Source organism: Acomys russatus, chromosome 15, assembly GCF_903995435.1.
Source record: "Acomys russatus chromosome 15, mAcoRus1.1, whole genome shotgun sequence".
NCBI lineage: Eukaryota > Metazoa > Chordata > Mammalia > Rodentia > Muridae > Acomys > Acomys russatus.
In genome coordinates, this window is record NC_067151.1 from 32,759,180 (window position 1) to 32,785,224 (window position 26,045).

At 40.9% G+C, this 26,045-nt stretch overlaps 2 protein-coding genes across 8 annotated transcripts in view; one reads left to right on the forward strand and one right to left on the reverse strand.

Moving 5' to 3' along the window:
- Nbea (neurobeachin) overlaps window positions 1-26,045 on the reverse strand; it is a 657,568-nt gene that overhangs the window by 143,604 nt on the left and 487,919 nt on the right. For all 7 annotated transcript variants that reach the window (XM_051157177.1, XM_051157179.1, XM_051157174.1 and 4 more), the window contains one exon: window positions 14,327-14,463. In XM_051157177.1, the coding sequence (XP_051013134.1) occupies window positions 14,327-14,463 (137 nt within the window). The remainder of the gene's footprint in view (window positions 1-14,326; window positions 14,464-26,045) is intronic.
- On the forward strand, window positions 10,034-13,316 carry Mab21l1 (mab-21 like 1). The gene has a single exon (XM_051157180.1). It carries the CDS (start codon window positions 10,865-10,867, stop codon window positions 11,942-11,944), a length of 1,080 nt encoding a protein of 359 aa, XP_051013137.1. The 5' UTR covers window positions 10,034-10,864; the 3' UTR covers window positions 11,945-13,316.

A 26,045-nucleotide genomic window follows, 5' to 3' on the forward strand; every position in this document is an offset into this window, starting at 1 on the left:
GTGGAACTGCATCCCAATGCACCAACATGAACTGAAAGTATCACCAGGAGAGAATACATTTATTACAGCTAACTTGCCAGGCCTCGTAGCTTAGTGGCACAAGTGAACTGCAGAGGATGGCTCTGTCCCCAAGACTGTGATGCTCAGTGGGCTCTGTGGCTCTGCTGCCATTATCCTGCATCTTGAGAGTGCTGTATCACATGTCGCCGGCCCAGGAAGAGGTCATTGTCAAGAGCAGTTCCTACCAAAGCCTAGAGAGTAAAAAATGTAATGTGCTGGCTGATCATGTTTACTTTAAAGGCCTTTTTCTGTTAAAAGAGTAAGACTGTAGGGGGAATCATAACTAGAAGTTAAAAGTTTCAAGGAGGGACTTTGGTCCTACATCAGGAAGAGCTTTTTGTTAGTGCTAGGCTCTCCTCAGCAGAGGGACTGGAAAGCAATAGTAAACTACAGAGAAGACAAACGGCTGAGGAATGGGCTATAAAAATCCCTAGATTATTCTTCTGTCCTGATAGAAAATGTTGGACTCATGAGGTAAAAAGTTTATTCTTCCTCATACTAATTGCATGGCATGGTATAATAAAATTATAACAGTTACATATATTAAACATTAGTATTACTCAAAATTGTATCATAATTAAAATGTGAAAAATTTACAACAGAAAGATGTCTATCATTGAAAAAATCCTCACATTTGATAGGGGAAAAAAAGCACCCAGAGCTCTCAAAGCCTTCTTTGTTCTGATTTGATTTTAGTTTTGAACAAGGCCTGATGATACAGCCAGGCTGGCTTGGGATTTGCCATGTAGGCCAGGCTGGCCTGGGATTTGCCATGTAGGCCAGGCTGACCTGGGATTTGCCATGTAGGCCAGGCTGAATTCAAACTTAATTCTTCCTGCTTCAGTCTCCTAGGCGACAGGATGATAGGCAGCCCTGCCCATTACAGCTGGACATATCGTGTTCATCATCTTAATGATGAGTCTTAAAAAGCCATATACTATTTTGGCTTATATAGACTATTGCTATCACAGAGTGACACAATATGTACCAAATAACCTTACAGAGGTATACAGATATTTATCAAAATAATTGTTTATGTCTAAACTTTTCATTTTATCAAGATACAGCCCACCATACTTGTTTTTATTTTTATGTTCCCCCTTCTCTGTCTCTCTGTGTGTCTCTGTGTCTCTGTGTCTGTTGCTCTCTCTCCCTCCCTCTCTCTCTCTCTCTCTCCTTCCCTCCCTCTCTCTCTCCCTCTTTCCCTCCCTCCCTCTCCCCATGCCCCTCTGTTTCTTTCTTCTCTGTGTATGGGGCAGGATTTCTGTTTACAGTGCACATGTGGAATACAAAGTGCAACTTAAAAGAGTTAAGTTTTCTTCTACTCTTTGGGGATAACACTCTTGTCATCAGGCCTGGCAGCAAATACCTTAAGCTGTGGAGCCATCTCACTAGCCCTACCTAGGAATATCAACTAGCCATAGAAGGAAATAGCTCTTTTGGTGTATATATGTACATGTATCCTTCATAAATATTTACCCATGTGATAGATCAACAGATTACAAAATTAAAATTTACAACATAATATTAAGATCTCTAAAATAAGAAGTTTTAAAGTCAGTGATCATTATCCTTAATGTAATGTATCCTTAAAGCAAGCCTCTACATTTCTCTTCTGAATACTTACCACATCAGCTGCTGCTACAAAGAATACAGTTAACGCATGAGCCCACACAGACTTGTCTTTGTAATGTAGTCCACATACTGTAGAATTAAAACCAGCCACTGTCAGACCAACTTGGCTCTGAAACTATCTGTGTGACCCTGAGTAAGAGACTTTGCCTTCTGAATCTTGGTCTCTTCATTTTTAAGGCCTACCATTTCTTTTGTAGACTAAATGAGATCACACACTCATTAAGTATTGACCTCCACTCTAGTTCACCTCACCTCTCATGCCATATATCCCCACATAGGTCTCATTAAGGACATCACAGCATCCGGAGTGAAAGCTGCCAATCGTGCACTAAGACAAATTTCATGGCATCATAAAATGTTATTTTGATTTTGGTGCTTTAAAGATACAGATATTGAAACTATCACAGCCAATCATGTGATTTTTGACATGAGCTTAAAAGGTTAAGTTACTATCTGAAGAAAGGTAATCTGGTTGCCTTTCAAAGCAGCCTGCAAGCTCGGCAATCTGCATAGAGAGGGGCATTTGTCATCATTAGCTGAGCTGTGACAGCTGGCACCCAGGGTGGCCTGGAATCAAGAAGTGCCAGAGATACTCTGGGTTCTGGTTGCCACTCAGTATAGTCAAGTGTACTATATGAAAAGCTTTGTGATGTAACTAACAACACCGAACATACGTGAATGTTCCACAACATGGATAATACAACGACGGCACGTAATTAGCAGCCGCCTCTAGACAACAGGATGCCATATCATTTGCTTCCTGCCTGCCTCTTCAGAACCCAGACAGCTCCAGAACAGTGTTTTTAAATTTTTTTTTATTGTGGTGGTTGTTGTTGTCTTTAATTCTATGTTAAGACTGGGTTAGGGTAATCAATTCAATTCATTTGAGGAAACAGAACAAAGGTGGCAACGGTGGTTCTCAGACACATTAGAAATAACTTCTCAGAGAAGAGTTCAACTACATACATCCAATACGGCAAGTGCTCTTGGGATAACATGAATATTGAAATTAGACTATTTCCACGGCATGGTCCTCCAACTGTCTGAAGTATATGTAGTTCATAATGAATATTTTCAAAACACTCCTTGGCAAAATTTAAAGTAATAATCTTTTCTCCAAATGAGTGCTACTATGTATCTGAAATAGCTGTGTTTAATATGTTTTAAAGGTAGTTGTGAAAACTGAAAATTTTATAACTAAATTTTTATATCTAATTAATTCAAAACAATATAAATAATTAAACAGGAAGTTTAAATTAGAGAACAAGTTGACCAAACCTTTGAAAACTTAAAATATTGCATATAGTCTCTCTATAGTCATCAGTACTTAAAAATGTAATCAATAACACTGGCTTTATATTATTATGTAAACTAGTTTTTCACAAATAAAACTAATTTTTGTGTTAATGTAAAATCTATGCAAATACATGCAGTCATTTATCAGGAGAGCTGACAAGCATTCCATATTGGAGGAGGAAATGAAACTGCCTCAAGAATAGAGGCAATTAATTATTTCTGTATTTTTTCTTCTTCTGTCTTGAGGCACAAAAGTTATCCATCCAGTTAAAACAGCAAATGAAATAAAGAGATTATTTTTTTATTTAAACACATATGGCTTTTGCCTGCAATACTGATCACCACAAGGTCTACAGATGCCCGTGGCTAAATTGTGTGCTGGCAGATGCACACAAGGGAAAACGTGCTAATGCAGCGTGGAGAGGAAAACAAATGAAGAACTGCGCTGCCTACTCAGAAACCCCAACCCAGAAACAAACCCACACCCACCCTTCCCCAATGAATTATGCATTTTGCTTATCAAATACAGGTGAAGGTTACAAAAAATTAACCTTGGTCTGTTGCAAAAAGTATAAAATGCTTTTAAATTATTAAAGACATTTTTATGTGCATGGGTAGTTATCAATGTAGGTGGATGTCTGAGAAATACATGCATATTTCTATGAACAGAATAGCTAGTGACTTTTAAACTTCTTGATCTTACAACAAAAGTGTGTAACATTGATATTTGTGTGACTAGATAGAAATTGTTCAATTTCTAGTTAGCAGTTTTGAAATCCATTTGCCAGCAGTCTCTGAAAACTGGCAAGAACTGGGCTGGCTGTGGGAGCTGCAGAGAATGCTCTATGGATGAGGGCTTGCTGTTCCTGTAGAAACCCTGAGTTCTGTTCCTAGCACCCACACCAGGCACCTCACAATTGCCTGAAATCAAGCTCCAGGCACCCAGTATCTTCTTCTAAACTCCACAGGCACCCACACACATGTGGCATACATTCACGCACACGTGCGCACGCGCACGCACACACACACACAGTCACATAAATAAAAATAAAACTTAAAAAAAAACCACATAACTGGATCATTACAGAATGTTTCCTTTGGACAGGTTAATGTAAAAACCAATTGATCTTTTACTATCTGAAATTGTGTGTGTGCGTGAGCGTGTGTGTGTATGCATATGGGCACACACACACTTGTGCATGTGCAGGCTATTCTATAAACATTAAAAAGAATGCTTCCTAAAAATGGTTTATTAAGAAAGCAATAACTTCTTTCTTAATAGGCCTATAAATTTTAATAACATTAAACTTTCTAGTTTAATTGCAAATAAAAATACAAAACAGAAAGCATTTAAATAATTTGTGTATTTTAGGAGAATAAAGACTAGGTGTGCCCTTCCAAGTGGCATCTGAGCTACCTGGGAGAGCAGCAGCAGCAAGGAAAATGTCCCTAGTCAGATACTTTATATCCTCGATTATCTAAACTTAAACGACAATGTGCATTTATATGAAACTTGGATTAGAAGCATATGTTCCAAGAATGTGTACGCATTATTTAGTATTAGCTATAATTATTCCACAGGCTCATCTTATATCCTGTAAAAGAAGGATTAGAGCAACTTCAAAGTAAAAAACAAATACTGACAGTTCATGAGATTTCTTTTTCTTGCCATAAAGATATTAAATAAGAAATATGCCTCAAATACAGTTATTCATCTGAGAGTTCACAGAATAGTATTTTCATATGCAAACTTCGCAGGCTGGAATAGTACTGTTTACAAGTTATAGATCAATACATTCAAGTGCATTTCAAAATTGTTTTTATTTTATTTTATTTGTAGGTGGTTTGCCTGCATGTATATATGTGCATCAAGTGCATGCTTGGTACTTGAGAGGGCCATGCTCTGGAGCTGGAGTTACATACAGATGGTTTTGAGTCACCATGTGGATGCTAGGAACTGAACCCAGGTCCTGCAGAAGAGCAGAGTCACCTTTCCAGACCTACACCCAACTTTATGAAGCAGATTTCACATAAAAGTAAAGCTAGTGGTTTTATTTCACAGAGTTCTCAATTTTTATTTGAAAAACACTTTTAAATTATGCCCTTAATTTTAATTTTTATTCATATTTTTAAAAGGTTATGCAGATTTAAAAGTACTATTTATCAATTCTACTTTCTACTTGATATTTTTAACATACCACTCTATGAAAAATTTGCTTTCAGGAAATAGTGCATACTGGTAAACCAAAATACCTAGTATATCAAGTGTAGCTGGAAAGGAAAGCAAAATATTATATAGGGGCCTGTTAGCAAATATTTACAATCCATACCTATACATAAAAGACAATTCCTATTTTTATACTAACATCTTTTTCTATAAAATATTTGTCACTGCATAAATGTGGTAAGATGTTATCAGTTTATGTGAAATAGTTATTTTAAATTAGCACTTTAGTTAATAACCACTGAAATTTACCATAAAGTCCAATATATAGGAATGATTTGTTTATTAAAAAACTGAGCTCCACATACTAAATAAGAAAAGGGAGAGATTATTTTAAATAAGCACTCACTGGAAGTTGATTAGTTAGAGACTGTATTCTAGTCTCAAGGTCATGCTGAATGTTTTCAGTGGCTTAATCATGCACAGTATGGAGTGATAATAACAGCAGTGCAGTCCTAGATTAACAAGCGAATCACACCTCAGTCCACTGTTTTTTTTGTTTTTTTTTTTTTTAACAACAATAAAAATGCAGCCTACTTGGAGCACCAAGGCTGCAGTCACAGACACAAAAGCCTCTACATTCATGTTTATTAGTTGGAGGGGGGGTCCTTGTTTTCATTTATTCATACAGAAAAAGATGAAGTGATGAGCTCATTTATCCTGTCTGCTTATTTCTGTAATAACTGAATGAAGAATACAGGCTGACATTTAACAAAAACAATTTTACTTTTTCAGAAAGATACTGAGGATGAGGATATTCCAAGGGTTCATTTTATTGACGATGTTTCCCTGACCCTTCCTTCCTCCTCCTTCTCCTCTTCCTTCTTCTTCCTCTTCCTCCTCTTATTTCTTTCTTCTCCAATTTACAAAAGCAACTCCGTATTACCCTGCACTTCTATGTGTACATTCAAATGAAGGGAGAAAACTGAGACAATTGCATGTACAAGCTGGGTTTTTAACTCCCTTATTTATAAAAAGCAAAGGCTGGCTACCAGTCAAGCAGGGGTTGGTGATTCTTAGAAGCTCTACTTCGAACGGCCATCTTTAATCTCTAAGTTACTTTTCTTTTTAACACTTATTAATGGTACAACTAAGCAATATTGAAGAAAAAAGTATTTGCCACTACAAATATGACCATGTGACTGTGCACTAGGATGACAAAGAATACTGAGGAATGGATTCCATCATTCAAGATAAGAAAATGCAATTAGAAAATTAGCTTCCACTCTCAGGGTGCTGTGGTTGAAGGAACAGGACAGGTCTATGCCATGTAAACACTGATCCTAATCCTCTGCCTGACTTTGTAATGAACCTGACATTCAAACATAGAATAATGACTTTAAGAAATCCCTGAAACTTTCGAGCTATTTTGTTTAAGTGTTTTTATACCCTAAGTTACAACAGAAAGGTATAAATAGATGCTATCAAATTACCGGGAAAACTCCCTCTAATTTACTTTATTTAATAAGACACAAAAAGAAAACCCTGCATGAATATGTCTTTAATTTCTCTAGTGTAAAAAGAGAATATACTGTGTCTGGTAGAAACAGTTAAAGTAGCCTTGGGTACATTTTTAGAAAAGAGGGAAGGGAAGAAATCAGATGCACACAATGAGCCTTCAAAGCCACTCCAGCAGTGGAGATAAATAATTTAATAAAATCAACTTCATATTCTTTTAGTCTCTAGAGTAATAAACACATATTAAAAAAAACTTTAAATTCATGAACAGTTGTGAATAAACTAGCTCCTGGCAGATAATGAAAACACGGGGAATAGTGTGTATTGTGAGTACTGTTAGGGCTCAGATCCCTTATGACCTTCCAGAAGGTTGCCACTGCTGAATTCAGTAAACTTGCAATTCAAGTTTAAATAGTCATTTAAAAAAATAGCTAACAACAATACAGAAACCTTAGCTCCTACGCTTATGAACATAATGCAGCTTTTCTTTATCCTTGTAGGAGACTGCTTGCATGGTTTTGCATAGGCCATGGAAGTGGACCCCCACTGGGACGTTACTCAGGAAGCTGCACTTCAGAAATGATTGTCTCGTCACTGACATTTGGGATGTTCCAAGTGTTAGAATTCGCCACATTTGTGTTATGTTCACAAACAGGGCTAGATGTTATGGTAACTGGCCTGCGTCTGATCTGGGTTTGTTTTCCCTAACTGGGATACTTTAAATCCAGGCTGCCTTAGTCAAAAACCCTAAGTGCCATCTAGTGCAAGCATCTCAGTGGTTACGTCATGAGATTCTTGGGTACTTCTTTTCCTTCCAATTAGGTCACTTTTCTTCAATTATCATACTATTATTAGCTTATGTCAGGGATGCCTACATGCATACCACTGAAAACAATTAACCATTTATGTCTTAAAACAGGCAGCACACACAAGCTTTTCTTCTGGTACTCCGCAAGCCTCTATTTAAAAAACCTACTGGCATCAGTCCAGCTCTTATACAGACTTTTCATATAATAAAACAGACTTTATATCACTTGTGTGTCACACCATCAGTCCAAACATCCCATAGGTCAAATGAATTTTTAAATAAAAATTACTATCGAATAGTTAAATAATTTACCGGTATAAAAACATATCTAACGCCCAAACCTCGATTTAAATCAGGTGAATTACACGAAAATACATCGTTAATTTTAATTCCTCTCCATGGGCAATTCAATTAAAGAAAGCACGAAGGAAGAAAGCAGTTATGAATGCGGTTTGGGCTTCCTTCAACAACCAAGGGCGGTGAGATTACGGAAAGGATTCAGCTACAGGCGCAGTACATTTCCCGGGCTCAGGGTAGCGGACGAACTGGGTAGCAGCAGCTAAAAAGGCAATCTAGGGCTATTCTAAACCACAGGGTCAATATACAGGGACAACAACCGCCGGGAGCCGGCTTTATGTAAATCACTGGCAGGACCGGGCGTGGCGGGTGCTTCAGGACGCCTGCGGGCCTGGCCTCCCAAAACCCAGGGCCTCACTAGCCCGCCAACAGTCTAGTTTTGTCGTCGTCTTGCTCAAGTGAAAGTCGTTCGGGAAATGCCTCGGTTGCATCAATTAGCTTGCACAAAGTGCTTCGGTGTTTAGCTTCGCCTTAACCCAATTAAGCCGCACAGCGAGCCCAGAAAGATGCGCCACCTGCGCCTGGCTGCAGTCGGCGGCCAAGGGATCCCAAGTCCTTCTGTCGGACGCAGGGAACTACCAGGACCTCGGCGTTGGAGCTACCTAGAGTCCCATAGTCCTGGGTGCCTACTGCGCTCTGTCCGAGGAAGGTCAGGACCAAGTATTCCTGGGTTGCACTGAGGCCAGAGTACAGCGCACGCTCGGCTGGGGCCACTCGAGGGCGAGAGGCGGCGACAGCAGAGCGGTACAAGGGCACCGGGCGTGCTTTCCAGCAGTGCATGAGAGTGGGGACACTCAGACGCCCAGAAAGCTTCACAATTAGCCCGGGAGCAGATGGGCCAAAGAAGAGAGCTGGGTGGAGTAGGCGCAAGGGTCCGGGAGAGAGGTCGCCTGCCGCACCCTACCCAGGCAACCCGCGTGTCCCCAGCAGCCGCTCCCTGCCGCACAGCTCTTTCTTGTTGGTCTGGCGCTCGGGGTTGTCTCCTCCAGCGCCTCTTCAGCTGCCAAAAGGTAGCAGCTCGTTCACCCACGACTCCTGCAAACTGGGGAGGGGCTTTGAGGGTCCCCCAGTTCCCTCTCCCAAGGGAAAAGGTCTTGGAAAATGGAAAAGATGGCCATTGTAATCCCCAAATATGATGTACTGTTTTAATCTAATTCAGAATCTATCATTCTTCGGTAACAAAAAACTAAATTAAGGGTGGCCCTGTGATGCTTAAAAGGTGAGAGTCCTCAACGGGAGCCCATTAAAAGTGCGTACACAAGTGCTCCCATAGGCCTGCACTGGAAATTCTCTTAATCTGAAACGAACAGACCTTTGTACTAAAGGCAGGCAACCGAAAACTACTACGAAAAGCCTTAAGTGCCCTTTCTTTAGTTCGTGTGCACTAAGGACTCAACTGGTGAGCTATTGGAAGGAGAAGCTCCCTATACAACTTCCTTAAGGTTCCAAAATCTAACGGTTCATTTCTTTGAAAATTTCTAAGATGAAACTTTAATAAATAATTTTAAAACACAAACACGAATGGTTACAAATTTATTTTTGAAGCCGATGGCCATCTTCTCATAATTAAATTACGAAATCCCGTAAGATTAGGAACCTCTTGTTGGTCACCCCTGAGGATACCTGAGATGGGAGATCTGTCTTGAAGCCTGCGTGAGCAAACCAGGCGGAATGGCCACACCTTCTAGTGCTCAGTGTAAGCCCACCTCTGTGAGCCTTCTAGCTCTTTCTCTACAGCACAGCTCACTATGAGATGGCACTGACAATTTCTCTAAATCCCAGAGAACACGTTTGGAAAGTGGTCCACTTTCCAACAAGAGCATATAGCCCTGCCTGCTTTTTGTTATTTTAGCACTGGCCAATCTAGTTACAGATAAAGGAACAGGTGGACTTGTTTTAACTGGGTAAATATCTACTCCACTGAGCAATAATTTTCAGTGTTCTCTCAGCAAATGCAAATGAAGAAAACCTACGTTAAAAAAAAAAAACCAATAGGTTCTGCCTAAGGTTTAGAAAAGTGTTCTGACTGGGAGCACCCAACTCTAAGAAAGAATGGCGGACTCCTCCATCTGAAACCATCAGCTTAGCAAACTTCTAACTTGCATTAAAAAGACCCCGAGGATTAACGGCATTAATTACCTTACTCTAAGTGCAAGTTTGTGACTCTGTTCTAGAAAGCCCCTTTGACTTCACTAATTGGTAGATGACCATTAGTACAACCGGACAGCTCATCAGAGGTGAAGAGACAAGAGCCTTTTCAGCACAGAGAGCCGCTTCTCTTCGCCAAGTCTTTCCCAAATGTCAATATGCTTCAAGTTATACCAAAGCTGGGAGATTTCCTCTTTCTTTCCAACCTGTCTAGGTGGCCTGGGTGGGTTTCTGCCGGCAGCAGCTCCCTACCTTTGGTTTCTGTGCTTCTATCCACGAGGGGGGATTAATTAGCCTGGCTGAAGCTGGAGGAGGCTGTCGTGACGAGCCCAGTGGCGATTGGCCGCCCGCCTGCCTGGCCCTGCCTTTATAATTTCCACACGAGTGCATCTGGGCTCTTACACAAACCAACAGCAGCTTCTTCTGACAGACACACACTCACCCCGACGCACACTCGGCACACTTTTTCTGCGTCTAATTAACAGTCTTGCACACACCATGATTACAGGAAAACGTAAATAAATCCGGAAAGGGGTGATTATTTTGACTACTGGAAGAGCTTTGCTAGGTCTCAGCACAACTTTTGTTTTTATTACCGAGAAGGTGCTCTTTCCACGCGTCTCTCTCAGATACGGATTCTTTAGCTGAGGAAGAGAGGGGGGGAGAGCTCAGCCTTTCACTTTAAGATCGGCTAGGCTCCAGCGGAGAAAAGGCCGGCAGGGCAGGGCGGCCCCTGCTGCAGCTAGTACGAGAGAGGCTCGGTGCCTTTTCCGTGTGGCCCCCTTTCTCCACCGAAGTTGGCTCCAGCGCTAGCAGCCGCATTGGATCCCACAGCTTATTGCGAGACTCCGGTGTACAATCCGGATCTCTGCCCCAACATGATCGCGGCCCAGGCCAAGCTGGTCTACCACCTGAATAAGTACTACAACGAGAAATGCCAGGCCAGGAAAGCTGCCATCGCCAAAACCATCCGGGAAGTCTGCAAAGTGGTCTCCGATGTTCTGAAAGAGGTGGAGGTGCAGGAACCGCGCTTCATCAGCTCTCTCAACGAGATGGACAACCGCTACGAAGGCCTGGAGGTCATCTCTCCCACCGAGTTCGAAGTGGTACTCTATCTGAACCAGATGGGGGTGTTTAACTTCGTGGATGACGGCTCCCTGCCTGGCTGCGCGGTGCTGAAGCTGAGCGATGGGCGCAAGAGGAGCATGTCCCTCTGGGTGGAATTCATCACAGCCTCTGGCTACCTCTCAGCACGCAAAATCCGTTCCAGGTTTCAGACGCTGGTGGCTCAGGCGGTGGACAAGTGTAGCTACAGGGATGTAGTAAAGATGGTGGCTGACACGAGCGAAGTGAAACTGAGAATCCGTGATAGGTATGTAGTGCAGATCACCCCGGCCTTTAAATGCACCGGGATCTGGCCTCGGAGTGCTGCCCACTGGCCGCTTCCCCACATCCCTTGGCCAGGACCCAATCGGGTGGCAGAGGTCAAGGCCGAAGGGTTCAATTTGTTGTCCAAGGAGTGCCACTCCCTGGCCGGCAAGCAGAGCTCAGCCGAGAGCGACGCCTGGGTGCTGCAATTTGCAGAGGCCGAGAACAGACTACAAATGGGGGGCTGCAGGAAGAAATGCCTCTCTATCCTGAAAACCCTGCGTGACCGCCACCTGGAGTTGCCAGGCCAGCCCCTCAACAACTACCACATGAAGACTCTGGTGTCCTATGAGTGCGAGAAGCATCCCCGGGAGTCGGACTGGGACGAATCTTGCCTGGGCGACCGGCTGAATGGAATCCTGCTGCAGCTCATCTCCTGCCTGCAATGCCGGCGGTGTCCCCACTACTTCTTACCGAACTTAGATCTGTTTCAAGGCAAACCCCACTCCGCCTTGGAAAACGCTGCTAAACAAACGTGGCGACTGGCAAGAGAAATCCTGACCAACCCGAAAAGTTTGGAAAAACTTTAGAGGATGATCTAACGCAGTGCCAACAAGATCACTTTTCTCAAAGTCCCGACAAAATGAAAACTTTCTGGTTGATTCCTTAGTACTATTCTCCGTGACAGTGCAAACAATCTCTTCCTTTATAAAAGGAGTAACTACATTCAACCATCATCTCACACGCCCCTGAAATAGGAGGAAAATAAGTAGGGAAATACAGGGGAAAACCTACACCCCAAAGCATCTTTATGCAGGCATCACCCACTTCCCCTGAAAAGTGCACAACACCCAAAAACAGCAGAGCTGCAATGCAAGACCATGGCCAACTTCGGCAAAGGATTATAGTAATCCTGAGACTTAGGTGCATCTATCCGCCTTCCAGCAAACAGGACCTGGATGTGCCACCTGAAGGAAAGTGTAATGTATATTTTGATTTGTAACAAAAGTTGTGATCTCGTTGTCTTTGAAAGTGTGGATGTCGGTGTTTTGTGATTTGGTGAACAAAACTGAAATTGCCATTCTGGAAACTTGCAGACATTTTCCACAAACAGAAATGCATTTAAAGGTAGATTTACTTCTGGTACTTTACCTGTCTGTGAAGTGTCTGAACTTAAAAAAAAAAAAAAATACACGTTTACATTTTGTTTCAAATATATTGCTTGTTCAAACATTCCGTAAGTATACTTGAAATGTTATTTAAATATATTCAAAAAATTTGAATTCAGCTTATATAATAACGCTTGAATATCTGAATTATATATATTTGAAAATGCACTTGAAATACACTGGATAATTACTTTTGTGATTTAGATTTTAATTTTTGTTGCTGATTTTTATTTAATTAGAAGATAATAAATGAAGTCAAATACCAAATTTCTGTGTCTCACTTTAAATTGTTTTTCTGCCAAAAATAACATGAGAATTTTAAACATTTTGACAAACAGGCCAATAAAATGACTAAGATACTAAAAGGGCTCGTTTTTTAAACAGCTATAGAAAAATATCCATTTCCTCAGTTTCTAACTTACTCTATGGTTCTTTTCTACAACTGACATATTTATAGCCTATTTTGAGACCTTGCTTCTGGTTAGTATTTCTGTAGCCTTTTGACAATAGAACGGAGGAAAAGCCTATTGTGTCAATTGAAATTACTGAGTTTAAAAGCAGCAAATTCTGAGAAAATTAAGTTAAATCATATATATGTATATGAAATTAAAGCAATTAAATGAAGATATCTTCTAACTAATATACTTTATCAAACATATTTTAACACAATAAGGGATATTAGAATAAATTATCCAGAAAATCACAATTCATCCTTACTATACAGGGAAAGCTAATGGCAAAACATCAAGACAAGCTCGTGTTTAAACAGTACAGTCACTCACTGCACAGCGTTGGTCGTGTCTCACTGATCAACAAGTGCAGAGAGGCCAAAATGAAGGCTTCATATTAGTTAATTCAGGTTGCAGTGGACTTTAGAATTTCATTTGCCCATTTACAAATACTTTTCAATAATGTGTCATTTCTGTGTGTAGCTAAAATATAAATAATAAAGTTCAAGTCCAGCTACTTATTTTAGAACTGCCTTAGAAATGATTTAAAGGAAGATCTCTGAAAAGTGATATAGAATATCCAGGGTTACAGCTCATGATCTCAACCAGGACCTCAGGAGAATTTACCAACTTACAGTTACATAAATAATAAAACAATGGAGTGCATCTCAAAAGGGCTCTGGGCTGTAGGGTTTCCCTGATAGTCAGCGGTTAAAATCCACAAGATAAGATTTAGTCAACATGTATGCCATTCCAATGTTCCAAATATATACCTTTTGGAATGCCATGTAAGTGCTAGTGTACGCTCTGTGTATGTACATTTAAATCAAAGCTTATAAAGAATCTGCTCCTCTTCCTTTTAAACCCAGATGTAAAATCCTTTTAATTCAGGAGATGAAAAATGGGTATAGTAATGGAAATGAAATTATATGAAAACGGTTCCCACCCCAGTTTCCTTATAACCTTTCAATAAATAATAATTCATATTGCACTATATACTTTTGGACATTAAGTGATGTTAACACAAAATCTCACAAGACTTGTCTTAGTCTTCCCAGGAACGGAGACATTGTGCCCCAGGGATCCTGGAGCAACTGGCTTAACCACCAAATCTGGCCCAGTGTACACAAAGGCACATAAGAAGACTACTCAGATGCGCATGCTCTGTTAATACGGGATTTAAGCTCATTAATATAGTCTTCAACTGTGAAAGAAATCGTGTGTTTTCATTCATTTTCTTTTCTGTATGAAAGATGAGACTGTGTGTACCTCTCCAGTCATTTAAAACCAAGCAAAACTGAAAACCACATTCTGCCATCAAGGCCACCAATGCTGTGCAGTCACTCTCACTCACTTTTGTGTCGATCTTCTTGAAGGCAGCATCATCCTCATCTACCTCGAAGTAGATTTCTGTTGTGGTGATGGAGAGGGTGCCCTTGGCCACCACCACAGGAGCAATGAGCTGGGCAGGGGTGCTGAGAACCACAGGGCCTGCAAGACAGGGCAATGGGTCAGACTGGGCCTTTCTGGTGCTTCCAAACTCCCTCCCAAGAGGGTATGGCATAGTTTTATTTTGAAAAAATGCACTAGGAAAAATGGTGCCTATGTTAATGCGAGTCTTTTCATATTAGGTAAAGTCTGTTTAGCGTTTATACGGCACCTTAAAAAGAGACGAGTAATTCTATAAAAACTTAAGAGGTCAGGGTGTTGAGTAAGAGACTCATACATAACATGCAAGCTTACATCTTCTGTCTGGAAATCTACATGGTCGGTGAGGCACTGCTATTAATTCGACTTACAAATGCAGAGCAGAATGGATGCTTTGGTGCTCCAGTACTCCTGCTCTCCAGGAGATCCTAGGCAGTGTGTAATGCCCAAAGGCCAATCATCTCCTAAGTCACTCCTTCTGGCAGCTTTTCTACCCCAAGGACAGGTGAAAGAGGTGAAAAGGGTGTGTGTGTGTGTGTGTGTGTGTGTATGTATATATATATATATATATATATATATATATATATATATATATATATATATATATGTGTGTGTGTGTGTGTGTGTGTGTGTGTGTGTGTGTGTGTGTGTGTGTGTATCTCCATCTCACAGGCTGGCATTTTACACAAGAATTGTTTTAATTTTGGCGTTCTAAGGTGGGATACCGTCACTGGCGGGAGTACTTAGCCACTGTGGTTCTTGTGAAGAAAATAACGAAAATCTTGTGCGTCGTTTTCTCATTAGAGCACACCAAAGATAAAAATGTTAGAACAACGCTGAAAGAAAACCATTCTTGGAAAAGGATGTGGAAAGTGCAATTTCACAGCTTTTGGACCTAGAGAAATTAGCTTTCAATAGATTTTTATAAAGTATGCGCACTTCGAATTTCCTCAATTAGAATACTGATTCCAGAGGGAATTACTTGAAATCCCTCTTCGCGATATTGGTCTAAGCACACAGAAAGGAATTCAGAAATAATGTGGCTTTGTTGATATCTATATTATACCAACATTAAATACACCCTCTGCAGCACACAGCGGGGGACTGACGAACAGGGGAGTCTTCCCTGCGCAGGCTCCGGCCTGAGCCGGGAAAGCCCGCGGAGCCAGCGGTCCTGCAGAACCCAACCATTTTAAGGGGAGACCTGGAAGCCTAGGCCAGTCGGTAGGGCTTTTTAGAGTCTGGCAGCCTGGCCCACAGCACACTATGTGGGGGTCGCCTTCAGGGGTCCGACCTCCTTGCAGAAGAGCTACAGGGGCCCAGGGCTGGGGCCGAGTTGGGTCCTCTACAGTTTACGGGATTTTTTTTCCCCAAGGGGTGAGGCGGTCGGGTCTGGAGCGCCACTTTAAAGGCTCATCAATCTTAATCTAGGTTGCTCAAGTAATTATGCCCGAATCTCTTGTAAGATTACAAGTGGATTTGGGTTTCTATTCCCCAGGCCCTCCTTTGTGTTTATTGGAGGGTCCGCGCTAGCCGGCGCCTCCAGCCTCTAGGGCCCTCCTCGGATCTCCCGCTCCAGCCCGCGGGGTTCGAACCGCTCCCTTAACCCTTGCACCGCCAAGGCGCTTTGTGAGGCTCAGGTTTCCTGGTTCCCTTTCGGAAACGTTCCTTCTATTCACGTCTGAAACAAAATGTCTTCAAACAATTTGGGCTTGGGGAAAAGCCCTAGCAAAGTTCACTCTAAGCACGATCCACCACGCTTTAGGTTTTTAGACTGACATTTGGAGAACAATGGTCAAAAAGATTAAAACAGCAAGCCGGTTTTTCCTCCTAAAACGTAATCTAACATATCCAAACAATACATTGAGAAAGTTAAAAAAAAAAAAAAGATTATGAGATGAGTTATCCAAACTATACTCTGATTAACTGAAATACAGCACAAATTTTGTATACAGAGAGCCCAGGTTTTAGCCAGGTGCACATTTCTAAAAGGGGACAACACTTCTTTTGATTCTACTCAGTTTCCACCCCTATTGAATTGAGATTTTTCTAGGAGCTTATAAAAAATTCTTTAAGAAAGACACATCAGAAAATATTCAACTTTAGAAGTATGTCCGCCCTCCCCGCTCTCCACCCCCCAAATCTCCAATTACAACTCCCAATTCAGTAGATTGTTGGAGAAGCCCAGGGTTTCGTTGTTGTTTTGTTGTTGTAGCCTCCAGGGACCAGAGCTGCCACAGAGAGCAAACAGTTAATCCACTGCAGCAACAGAGAAAGAGGATTAGCTTTAATCCTCTTGGGGAACCTCTGGATTTTAGGGATCCTATATTTAAATGTTTACATAAAGCACAGTCACAAGCCAGCATGTTTTCCATATGGCACAGGGTGAGGTAGGAACCTGGAATCTTTTTCCAAACAGAGTGTTTTGAAGAGCAGCGTCCCGGGTGTCAGGAGATGCTCATCCAGTGGGTTTATTTCTAACCCCTACTCTCCCCCTCCCCCGCCTCCACCTCAGCACTATGGGTTCAACCTTCCTTCTGAACCTTGCTTGGTACAGTCAGTTGGGAAGTGACTGTAAATATATCCCTTCCAATAGCTATTCTAATAATGAAAGAATAAATTACAATAATGTCCTCAGCACATACAGAGCAGTAATATTACAGGATGTAAAAGGCCTATTCCTATTGTATCGACACATACAAGAATTTAAAACTCTATCATAAATAGTGATAATTAAAAGGGGAAACAGCAAGTGTTATTTACTTCTTACATTGGCTATGGGCCCATGACTGCTTTTAAAGAAAGTTAGGGGTGTTACTTCCCATTATTCTAGCACCAAGCAGGCATCAGGGAAAATCCAAGAAGAAGGGGCTTGTCTTTGGGACCAGAGTTCTTCCAAGGAGATGGTAAACCTCACTGTGTACTGATGCGTTTGACGTATACTCATTCCCACAGAATATATTTTATTTTGAGACTTATTTTGAGACAGTGCTTCTCTGTGTAACAGCACTGGCTGTCCTGGTTGCCTGCTTCTGCCTCCCTAGTGCTGGGACGAAAGGCTTGTACCACCATGCCCAGCCCTGGAATATATTTTAAAAGAATGCTAAATACTCATGGGTTTGGATTGTGTTACTGAAAAATCAAAACTCCTAGCCTAGAAATCTTAATAAAACACATTAGCATCTTAATACAACCCTACAGTTTACAAAGGTCCTTTCCACCTCCACTTAGCTACAGGTCACTATTCAGAGAAACTGGGTTCTAGGTCTCACAGTGGTATGCACCTGCAATAGCACCACTGGCCGACTGCTCCACTGTAAGGGGAAAAAGAGTAGCTCTGGGGGCCTGGGTGGCAAAGGACAGATTGTAGGATCAGGACCTTGATAAACGGGTTTGCAGGCTTTCATGACTCAAGAAGGCAGGCTGCTGTGCGGTGGAATGTCTTGGAAACAGGGACTATTTGGAGACTGGCTATTTTCACAACGGTTTTAGAAGCAAGCTAAGGATGTAATTGGAAAGCAGCATCTACCTACTTCAGCCAGGAGAGGGGGTGTTTAGTGCTTCATGACCTTGCTTTTGTCTGAGCTTAGATCAAATTATTAAGTTGTCTACTGTGGCATCATGGGTGATGGTGTTCTGTGATGTTTATGTTCAGGAAGAGCACACCAGCTTACCCGTGACCTCTACACCAGCTCCCAGAAACACCAAGGCCAGTTACCACAGGTCAGAAATGCTGCTTCTTTGCTCTGTCCAATGCAGGATTTAATTGTGTTTTATGAGGGTAAACAGAATTCTGGCTATCAAAAGGCAATTGTGGGAACTACATTTGCAGACAGTACTAAACTTCATTTACAAGTTCTCATAGCTCAAAGAATATAGAGTCAAATCAGCTGGAGTTCAATTAAAATTGGCATTGTTAGAATTATTTGTTAAGGCATATGGCTAGCAAATATCTTATTTATGGTATGCACAGTTGCAATGTATTTTGGAATCAACTGATATTTCTTCCTCTTTCTTCTCTTTCTTCTCCTTCTCCTTCTTCTTCTCCTTCTCCTTCTCCTCTTCCTCCTCCTCCTCCTTTTTTGAGACAGGGTTTCTCCTCTATGTAGCATAGCCCTGGATGTCCTGGAATTTCCTTTTTTTTTTTTTTTTTTTTTAAAGATTTATTATTATATATACAGTGCTCTGACGGCATGTACACCTGCAAGCCAGAAGAGGGCATCGTATCACATTATAGATGGCTGTGAACCACCAAATGGTTGTTGGAAATTGAACTCAGGATCTCTGGAGGAGGAGTCAGTGCCCTTAACCTCTGAGCCTTCTCTCTAGCCTGGAACTTGTTCTTGTAGACCAGGCTGGCCTCAAAGATCAGCCTTGAGCTGACTGCCAAGTGCTGGGATTAAAAGCATATGCCACCATCACCTGGCAAATATGTCTTTTCTTTTCAGGCAAATATTTCTTATACTTACTAACCTAAAAAGTCTTTGTATTTAGGATGATTCGAAAAATTAAGACTACAATATGAACATGGAATAAGTCTTTATTCTGTAATTTTGTAATGTGACAAAATTTCTGAGGAAATGAAAGTGTGGGTAACAGACTGTGGCCAAAACGCTGACCACAATCACTACTTTATGGAACCTTTATTTTTAAGTATGTTGCTAGGAAAACTACAGGGAACATCTAAGAGAAAAGATTAAAGGGCTTTAATTTAAAAACAAATTAAATTTCAGAAGCGTATGGGGGAAGTTGGACCTTTGTTTTGAAATCCTAAGAGCTTTAAGCATTAACAAGCAGAGGTGAACACCAGCACTTGGGAGGCAGAGGCAGCTGAATGTCTGAGTTTACAATCATCCTGCTCTAAAGAGCAAGTTCCAGTACAGCCAGGGCTACACAGAGAAACCATGTATCAAACATTGCCACCAACAAAAAAACCTAGAGGTGGGCTGGAGAGAGGGCTCAGAGTTTCCTAGCACTTCCAGCAGGTGACTCACAATCACCTGTAGCTCCAGCTTCGGGAGAGCCAATATTATCTTCTGGCTTCCAAGAGCCCTGGGATTCAGGAGCACATGCCTACACACAGACACACATAATTTAAAACATTTAAAAAAATGAAAAACAAGAGAAAGTAGAAGTGATTGCATTTGCATATGGGAGTGGGAGAAGGAAGAGGTCTCAGATTCTTATCATCCAGGACGGTTCCTTGTGCTTCAGATATTTTCAATGTCTCAAGGGGACACACTGAATGTTTTATAAAGAATATTGACAGCTGTGCAAAATAAATGGAAATTTTCAACATTTTCAACACTTCACTGGGCATTTCTGCTTTACTTAGAAAATGATGACTTCGACAATCCACAGACTATCCCTCAAAGGCTGTTCACTTCAACTTTAGCAATATTTTCCTGCAGCACCCTCACTACCTAAACTGTCCCACCACAGGCACACCAGCTTGTTCCTAGAAAGTGGCCTCCAATGCTCCTTAGTGACTTCTTGAGTTCCATCTGTCTTAAAGATTGAGATTAACAACAACAGATCATCCCTTCATCTCCCTAGTTTCCTAAAATGACTATTTGATGCATAAGAGGACGTTTTCATTTCTGGAGTCCTGAGTAAATCTCTCTCTTGAAAGAGTCAACTGAAGCAGATGTGGAAAAAATGCAAGACCTCTTCTACAACAAGCAACTCCAGACTGCACTTTAGCATAATGTTTGTTTAACATGTCAGAGAACCTACTTCATATTAACGTTATCTAATATCCATCTTACATAGTGTGCTTGCTATGAAAATCTTAGGAACCAAGAGAAAATCTGGTAGACTATAACCTTATCTGTCCACTTATATCTCCAATGCATTTATAGAACAGGTAAATATTTTGTGCTGAAAAAAGTGGTTTTTTTCCTGTAACAACTACCATAGATTTTACAGAAGAAAAGCTTTAAAAAGCATAGTCTAGATAACACAGCACTGAGATGTCCCGAACACAAACTTTACTGAAAAGCAGTGATTGTTGTGGAGCTCATGTGACAACTTGCTCTCCCAGGTGATCTGGATGAGATTTGTGTTTCTAGTTATATTACATTAAGTTCGACATATGGGAGACATCTTTCATCTTCTGGAATTAGGACTCTTTTATGGTACCAGGATGTCATTTTGTATCTGGGAAGAGTAAATTCCTACTAGACTAGATGTGTGAATAAACCAAAGGATGTGATTTAGATCTGTGGGAGCAGGAGGCTTAGGTCTCTGAACTCGAGTCTGGGCTCATGCTAGCCTTCCTATTTCCAGGGCTCCTGGCACATTGCCATTGCAGCTCTTGTAAGATACGTAACATATTGTCGATCTATTCCTCCTGCTCACATAAGCAACATAAAGATGGGCATATTTTCTTCACTGACCACAGAACTCTCTCATAGAATGCACTGTATACTTGTTGAATAGAGCACAGAAAATGGTACTTCTCATTGTCTCATTTGTATGTCACGGTAAAAGTTACTTAAGACATCAGATAATATTTTTTATGTTTTATTTCAATTAGTCCTTTTAAAGCATAAGAGATACTGAATCCTGAAGAAAAAATACCTATACTAAAATCCAATGGGAATTATACTTGATTATTCTATTTATACCCCATATGTATTACTCATCAAAATGGTATAATTTTGTAACTGCCACATTTTTCTTAGCAGGCAATTTGTTCTTTCTTTGAAAATTAGATGCAGAGGCATTTAACTAGCATCCTTTCATTCACGCAATCAACAAAAATTAATGACTGTGCGTTGAATTCTTTTGGGCACTAGAGGGAATACAGTTATGTATAAGGCATGAATTTCATAAAAAGGACCTTACAAGTATGGAGTCAAAAAAAAAGAATGTGTGTGAATAATCATGCCACAGAGAGAAGAGCTCATCATAAAACACAGCACATGAATTAATAGTTTATTCCTTCTAACAACCCTATCTGTTAGCTACTGATGTCCCCTTTCTACAGATGAGAAAATGAGAAAGAGGACAGTTTAGAAAGGCCCTTCAACTAGTCCATAGCAAAGGCAGGATTCATACATGATGCTAAAGTTATGGACATTTATGTGTACTGCTTCCTATCAAGGAAGAGGTAGAGAAGAACGCTACAGACATTGCTTGCTGTGTAACAGTCTTCTCTTAGGGTGCAGGTGGCTGGCATGGCGCTGCAGAAGAGCAGCTCCATGAGCTGGGAGGCACGGGCACGATGAGCAGACCGTGTGAAGGAGAATGGTAGGGATGGCCACACAGCTGCAGGTGACACGAGCCTGAAATATGCTTGGCTGGAGAGCAGGAGAAGGAAAAGGGAGAAATGCGAGATGACACTGGGAAAGTAGACATTGCTTTGGGTATCCGATCTGTTTACAAGATGGTAGTAGAGTGTACAGCAGTGGTGTGGGTTGTTTTTGCGGGAACAGTGCACACACCCTTTGACTCTTCTTAGGAAAGGTGGTTCTCAACCTTTGTAATGCTCCAACCTTTTAACACAGTTCTTCAGGCCAGGTGAGGTAATGCACACCTTCAATGCCAATAATTGGGAGGCAGGGGCAGGAGGATAGCTGTGAGTTCAAGGCCAACCTGGTCTACAGAGTGAATCTAGAACAGCAAAGGCTACACAGGAAAAACCTTGTCTCGAAAAACCAACCAACCAACCAACCAACCAACCAACCAACCAACCAAACAAACAAACAAAAAAACCACAAAAAAACCCCCACAAAAACCCAAAACAAACAAACAAACAAAAAAACCAACAACAACCCAAAAAACAAAACCCAGTTCTTCATGATGCGGTGACTCCCAGACATAAAGTTACTTTGTTACTACTGCATACTGTGGTTTTGTGACTGTAATGAATCACAACGTAAACATCTGGGCTGTGACCCCAGGTTGAGAACTGCTGCGCTACAGGCATCCATCCTGGGCTATCGTGTTCATATTGTGAAGAAAACTTAAACTTTGCACTTGTCTCGATGTCTTTCTCTATCTGAAGGCTTCCTGTACCCCACTTGTTTCTATCTCCTTTTGTCCATTTTCTGGAACTGATTTCTTCCTTCTTGTGCAGGCCAGCTGCTCTCTCTGCTTGTGTGCTTGGTGTCACTTTCCTGTGCCGCCACCTCAGCTTCTGCCTTATCTGTGCCCTCTCCAGGCTCGCCAAGGTTAAACGTCAGTTTTTCTCTCCTGTTCATTTCTTTGGCTACACTCCCACCTGGCCTAATGCCAGAGGGTTTGGGAAATGTACTATAATTAATAAGAGCAAATTCTCAGAGTTACGGAACAAAACTGTGTTTCCTTTTGATTTTACCAGAATGTTTCAGACACACTTTCCTAGAAGATTGTTTGTGCTTGTGGCTTTAAAAATACCTGTGTTCCAAGGAACATCAGTTGAAATTGCTGAAGCAGTACATTGATGCCATGGCACACGACTGTCCTGCTGTCTTCTGGCCTGGCCTCGGCAGTATTGCTGACAGCTCCCTTCACTGGCCGGAAGCCTGCTGTTTCTTGGAGCTCTGCAGCTGGTCTGAGGCTCTCTGTTTTCTATATTATCAATTTCCTTGGTGATCCCGGTGGTTTAATTGTGAACTCCAAACCTAACTCTGCTCTCTGACTTCAGATCGTTAATATGCTTTTGAAAATCTTGTAAATCCAACAGATCTGTCCCTCAGACCTGGCCCAACAGACAGGTCCTTGAGAGCAGGGCTACTACCATGTTTCTTTCCATTCCACGTGTCATCATGGCTTACATAAAAGAAATGTTCAATATTTATATTTGATTTGGTTGGATAACCACATCCAACTGGCATGAAGTCTGAGACGGGATGGGAAATGGTGGCTACTGCCCCACACGTCCTTCCAGCGCTCGCCTTTAGTATAGTGTAGCTCTTGCATCGCCTATTGTAAACTATTCTTTTCTCTCTTTTTAACGTAATTACACAATGTGTGTGTGTATGTGTGTGTGTGTGTGCGCGCACGTGTGCATACATCCCATGGTATACATGGTATACATGTCAGAGGGCAGCTTGTCAGAATTCATTCTTGTCTCTTATGATGTCAGCTTTAGAGACTGAACTCAGGCTGTCAGGATTGATGGCAAGTGTCTTAGTCCACTGAGCCACCTTGCTGGCCTCATTCTTATTTGTATTTTAAATCTACTTTACAATGAAGATGGCGATATTCCACCTAATTGATTTGTTAACCAATTGAAAGGTTAAAAAAAAAAGCAGTGATGTGCGGAAATGAATAAAGGTCTAAAAACAAAGACAAGTAGATGCAAGATTTGCCTTGAAGTCTCTAGGCTGAGCTGTTTCCACTGCTGCAATATAGCTTCTAAAATTGAGTATGCATTCTAAGCCACAGTCTACAATACCGGCTCCTCTTAGTAAATGGCAATTCTGTCTCTCATCTGCATCTACCAGTGGTTTACATGACTCTTTTACCAGAAAATACTGTTTGGTAAGTTTGAATATTTTGTCTGAAAAAAAAAATTAGCAATATTTAGAAGGCAAATTCATTCATACTTTCCTCTTTTTTACAGATTGAAAATGTCTAGATTTGTTTTCTTTTCCTTTATTTATTAAATCAATTCAATTAAATCTTTATTCATTTAAAAATTATGCATACATGTGGGTTTTTTTTTTGAGTGTATGCAATATTCTTGTGGGTGCTTAGGGAGGCCAGAAGAGAGCGTTGGGTCCTCTGGGGCAAAAGTTAACAGACCATTGTGAGCCTCCTAATGTGGCTGCTGGGAATCAAACACAGGTTCTCATGAGGAGCAGCAAGACTCTTACTCTCTAAGCATGTCCCTAGTCCCCATGTCTCCAGTCTTGTCTGTCTGAACCAACAGAGCACATTCTGCTGGAGTAAGTGTTTTTAATGTGCTTGCCATACAAATTCTTGTACTCAGGGCTAAGTGATTATGGCTATGGACTTTCAGCAGGCCCTGGCCTCTGTATGCAGCATCAAGTTATAGGAGTAAAATGGTTCAAAGCACCATCAACATGCAGAAAGACTTGTGCATCCTCTGCACTGCACTGTTGTAAATAATCAAGGGAAAGTGAGGTTTCACTTAAGCTCTGCAACATTGTTATTGTCTCTCAAAGAAAGGTTTGCCGTACTTCTGGGTGTGGCAGTGCCGACCAATCCTCCTCCTCTGCTCCAAGATGCTAATGTGAACAGCATCTGAGAAGCACTTAAAAAAAAATTAATTGATGAGAAGCAGTTCTTTTGTCTCTCGTTTTCCTCCAAGTGCATCAACAACAAAGCTCATGTACTTCTTTTAGGCGATTAATATCTTCTTCATTCCTGCTCTTTAAAACCAGTAACGTGGGAAAGCAAGCTTGGTGCTGTATATACAAGAGAGCTGCAGTCTACCAATAAGTTAGGTGATTGCTGCCCTATTTGTCAGATTTGTGGAATGGTAATAAATTCTTAGAAATTCTGTGTACAGAGAAAGATGTGAAAACAAAATTATGTTTCAACAAAAACCAATGTATTAGAAAAGATCTTACTATTGGGGTATATAAGACACTTGACCTTAACAAAGTGTGGCTTATTCTTAAAATAAAAGAAATGTGGAAATGTTATATATGATTTGAAGCGTGGCTAATGTCTAACGGACACAGCTGAATTGTGTTCTGTTATTATAGTTTAAAATTTACAGTCAAGTTAGCAGGACTTTTATTAAGAGTACTTTAAATATGTTTTATAGACTACAGAATTCAGGGTTGAAGAGGGCATATATTTTTGGAATCATAGGACTATAGCTACAATAAAATGCCTGTAGGTCTACACCAGCTTGTTGACTTTGTGAGAATAATGACAAGAATCAAAGAACACAGGGTATTGAAGATGGACACTGAATACTCAGTGTTCTTTGTGTTTTACCACTCTGTAACGAATATAGGAAACTAAGTTAGGAAGTTAAATATTTTAGCTTTTGTAAGAAATGGGGTTGTGGATGTCATCTTTAAGTGACTGGTGAGTTCTGTTTGAGACCGATGTGAACCCTTGGGGTATGCTATTTATGACTGGCAAAGCAACTTCTAATTCAAAGAGAAAGAAAGAAAGAAAGAAAGAAAGAAAGAAAGAAAGAAAGAAAGAAAGAAAGAAAGAAAAAAAGAAAAAAAAAAAAAGACTTAGGAAGTCTCGTAAGGCTTTCCCAACATCAAATAGCTTTTACTAAACAACGTTTTGATGAGTTAAGTGTGAGTGAGTCAGGAACATATGGATTAAATTTCCCTTGAAATACACATGCGTTTCAAAATGGGGTGGGAAGAATCCTGAATAAAATATATCTTAGAGAATCCAGAATGTTTAAAAGACATCTTTCTTTGAATACAAATATTGTAAATTAATTCTAGTTAAAATCTATAACTAAAATTATATAAAAATACATGTGGAAGAATGTTAAATATGTGCGCTGGTAAGACAGTCAAGTGCGTCCTGTTTGTTCATCATGCTAGAAGTGCATGGGAGGGGTGGACCAGGACAGCGGAACTGCACTAAAGTGTGGAAAAACAGGGTCTTAGTTTCCCTGTTGCATGCAAAAGTTAAATAAATCTTTGCTTCTGACACTTCCTTGTTTAAACAACCAAGTTCTCTTAACTCTTAGGTTGTAGTATTATGCT

What these genes read in the sequence shown, in the direction of transcription:
- Mab21l1 (XM_051157180.1), top strand. Translation starts at nt 10,865, where the DNA reads ATGATCGCGGCCCAGGCCAAGCTGGTCTACCACCTGAATAAGTACTAC.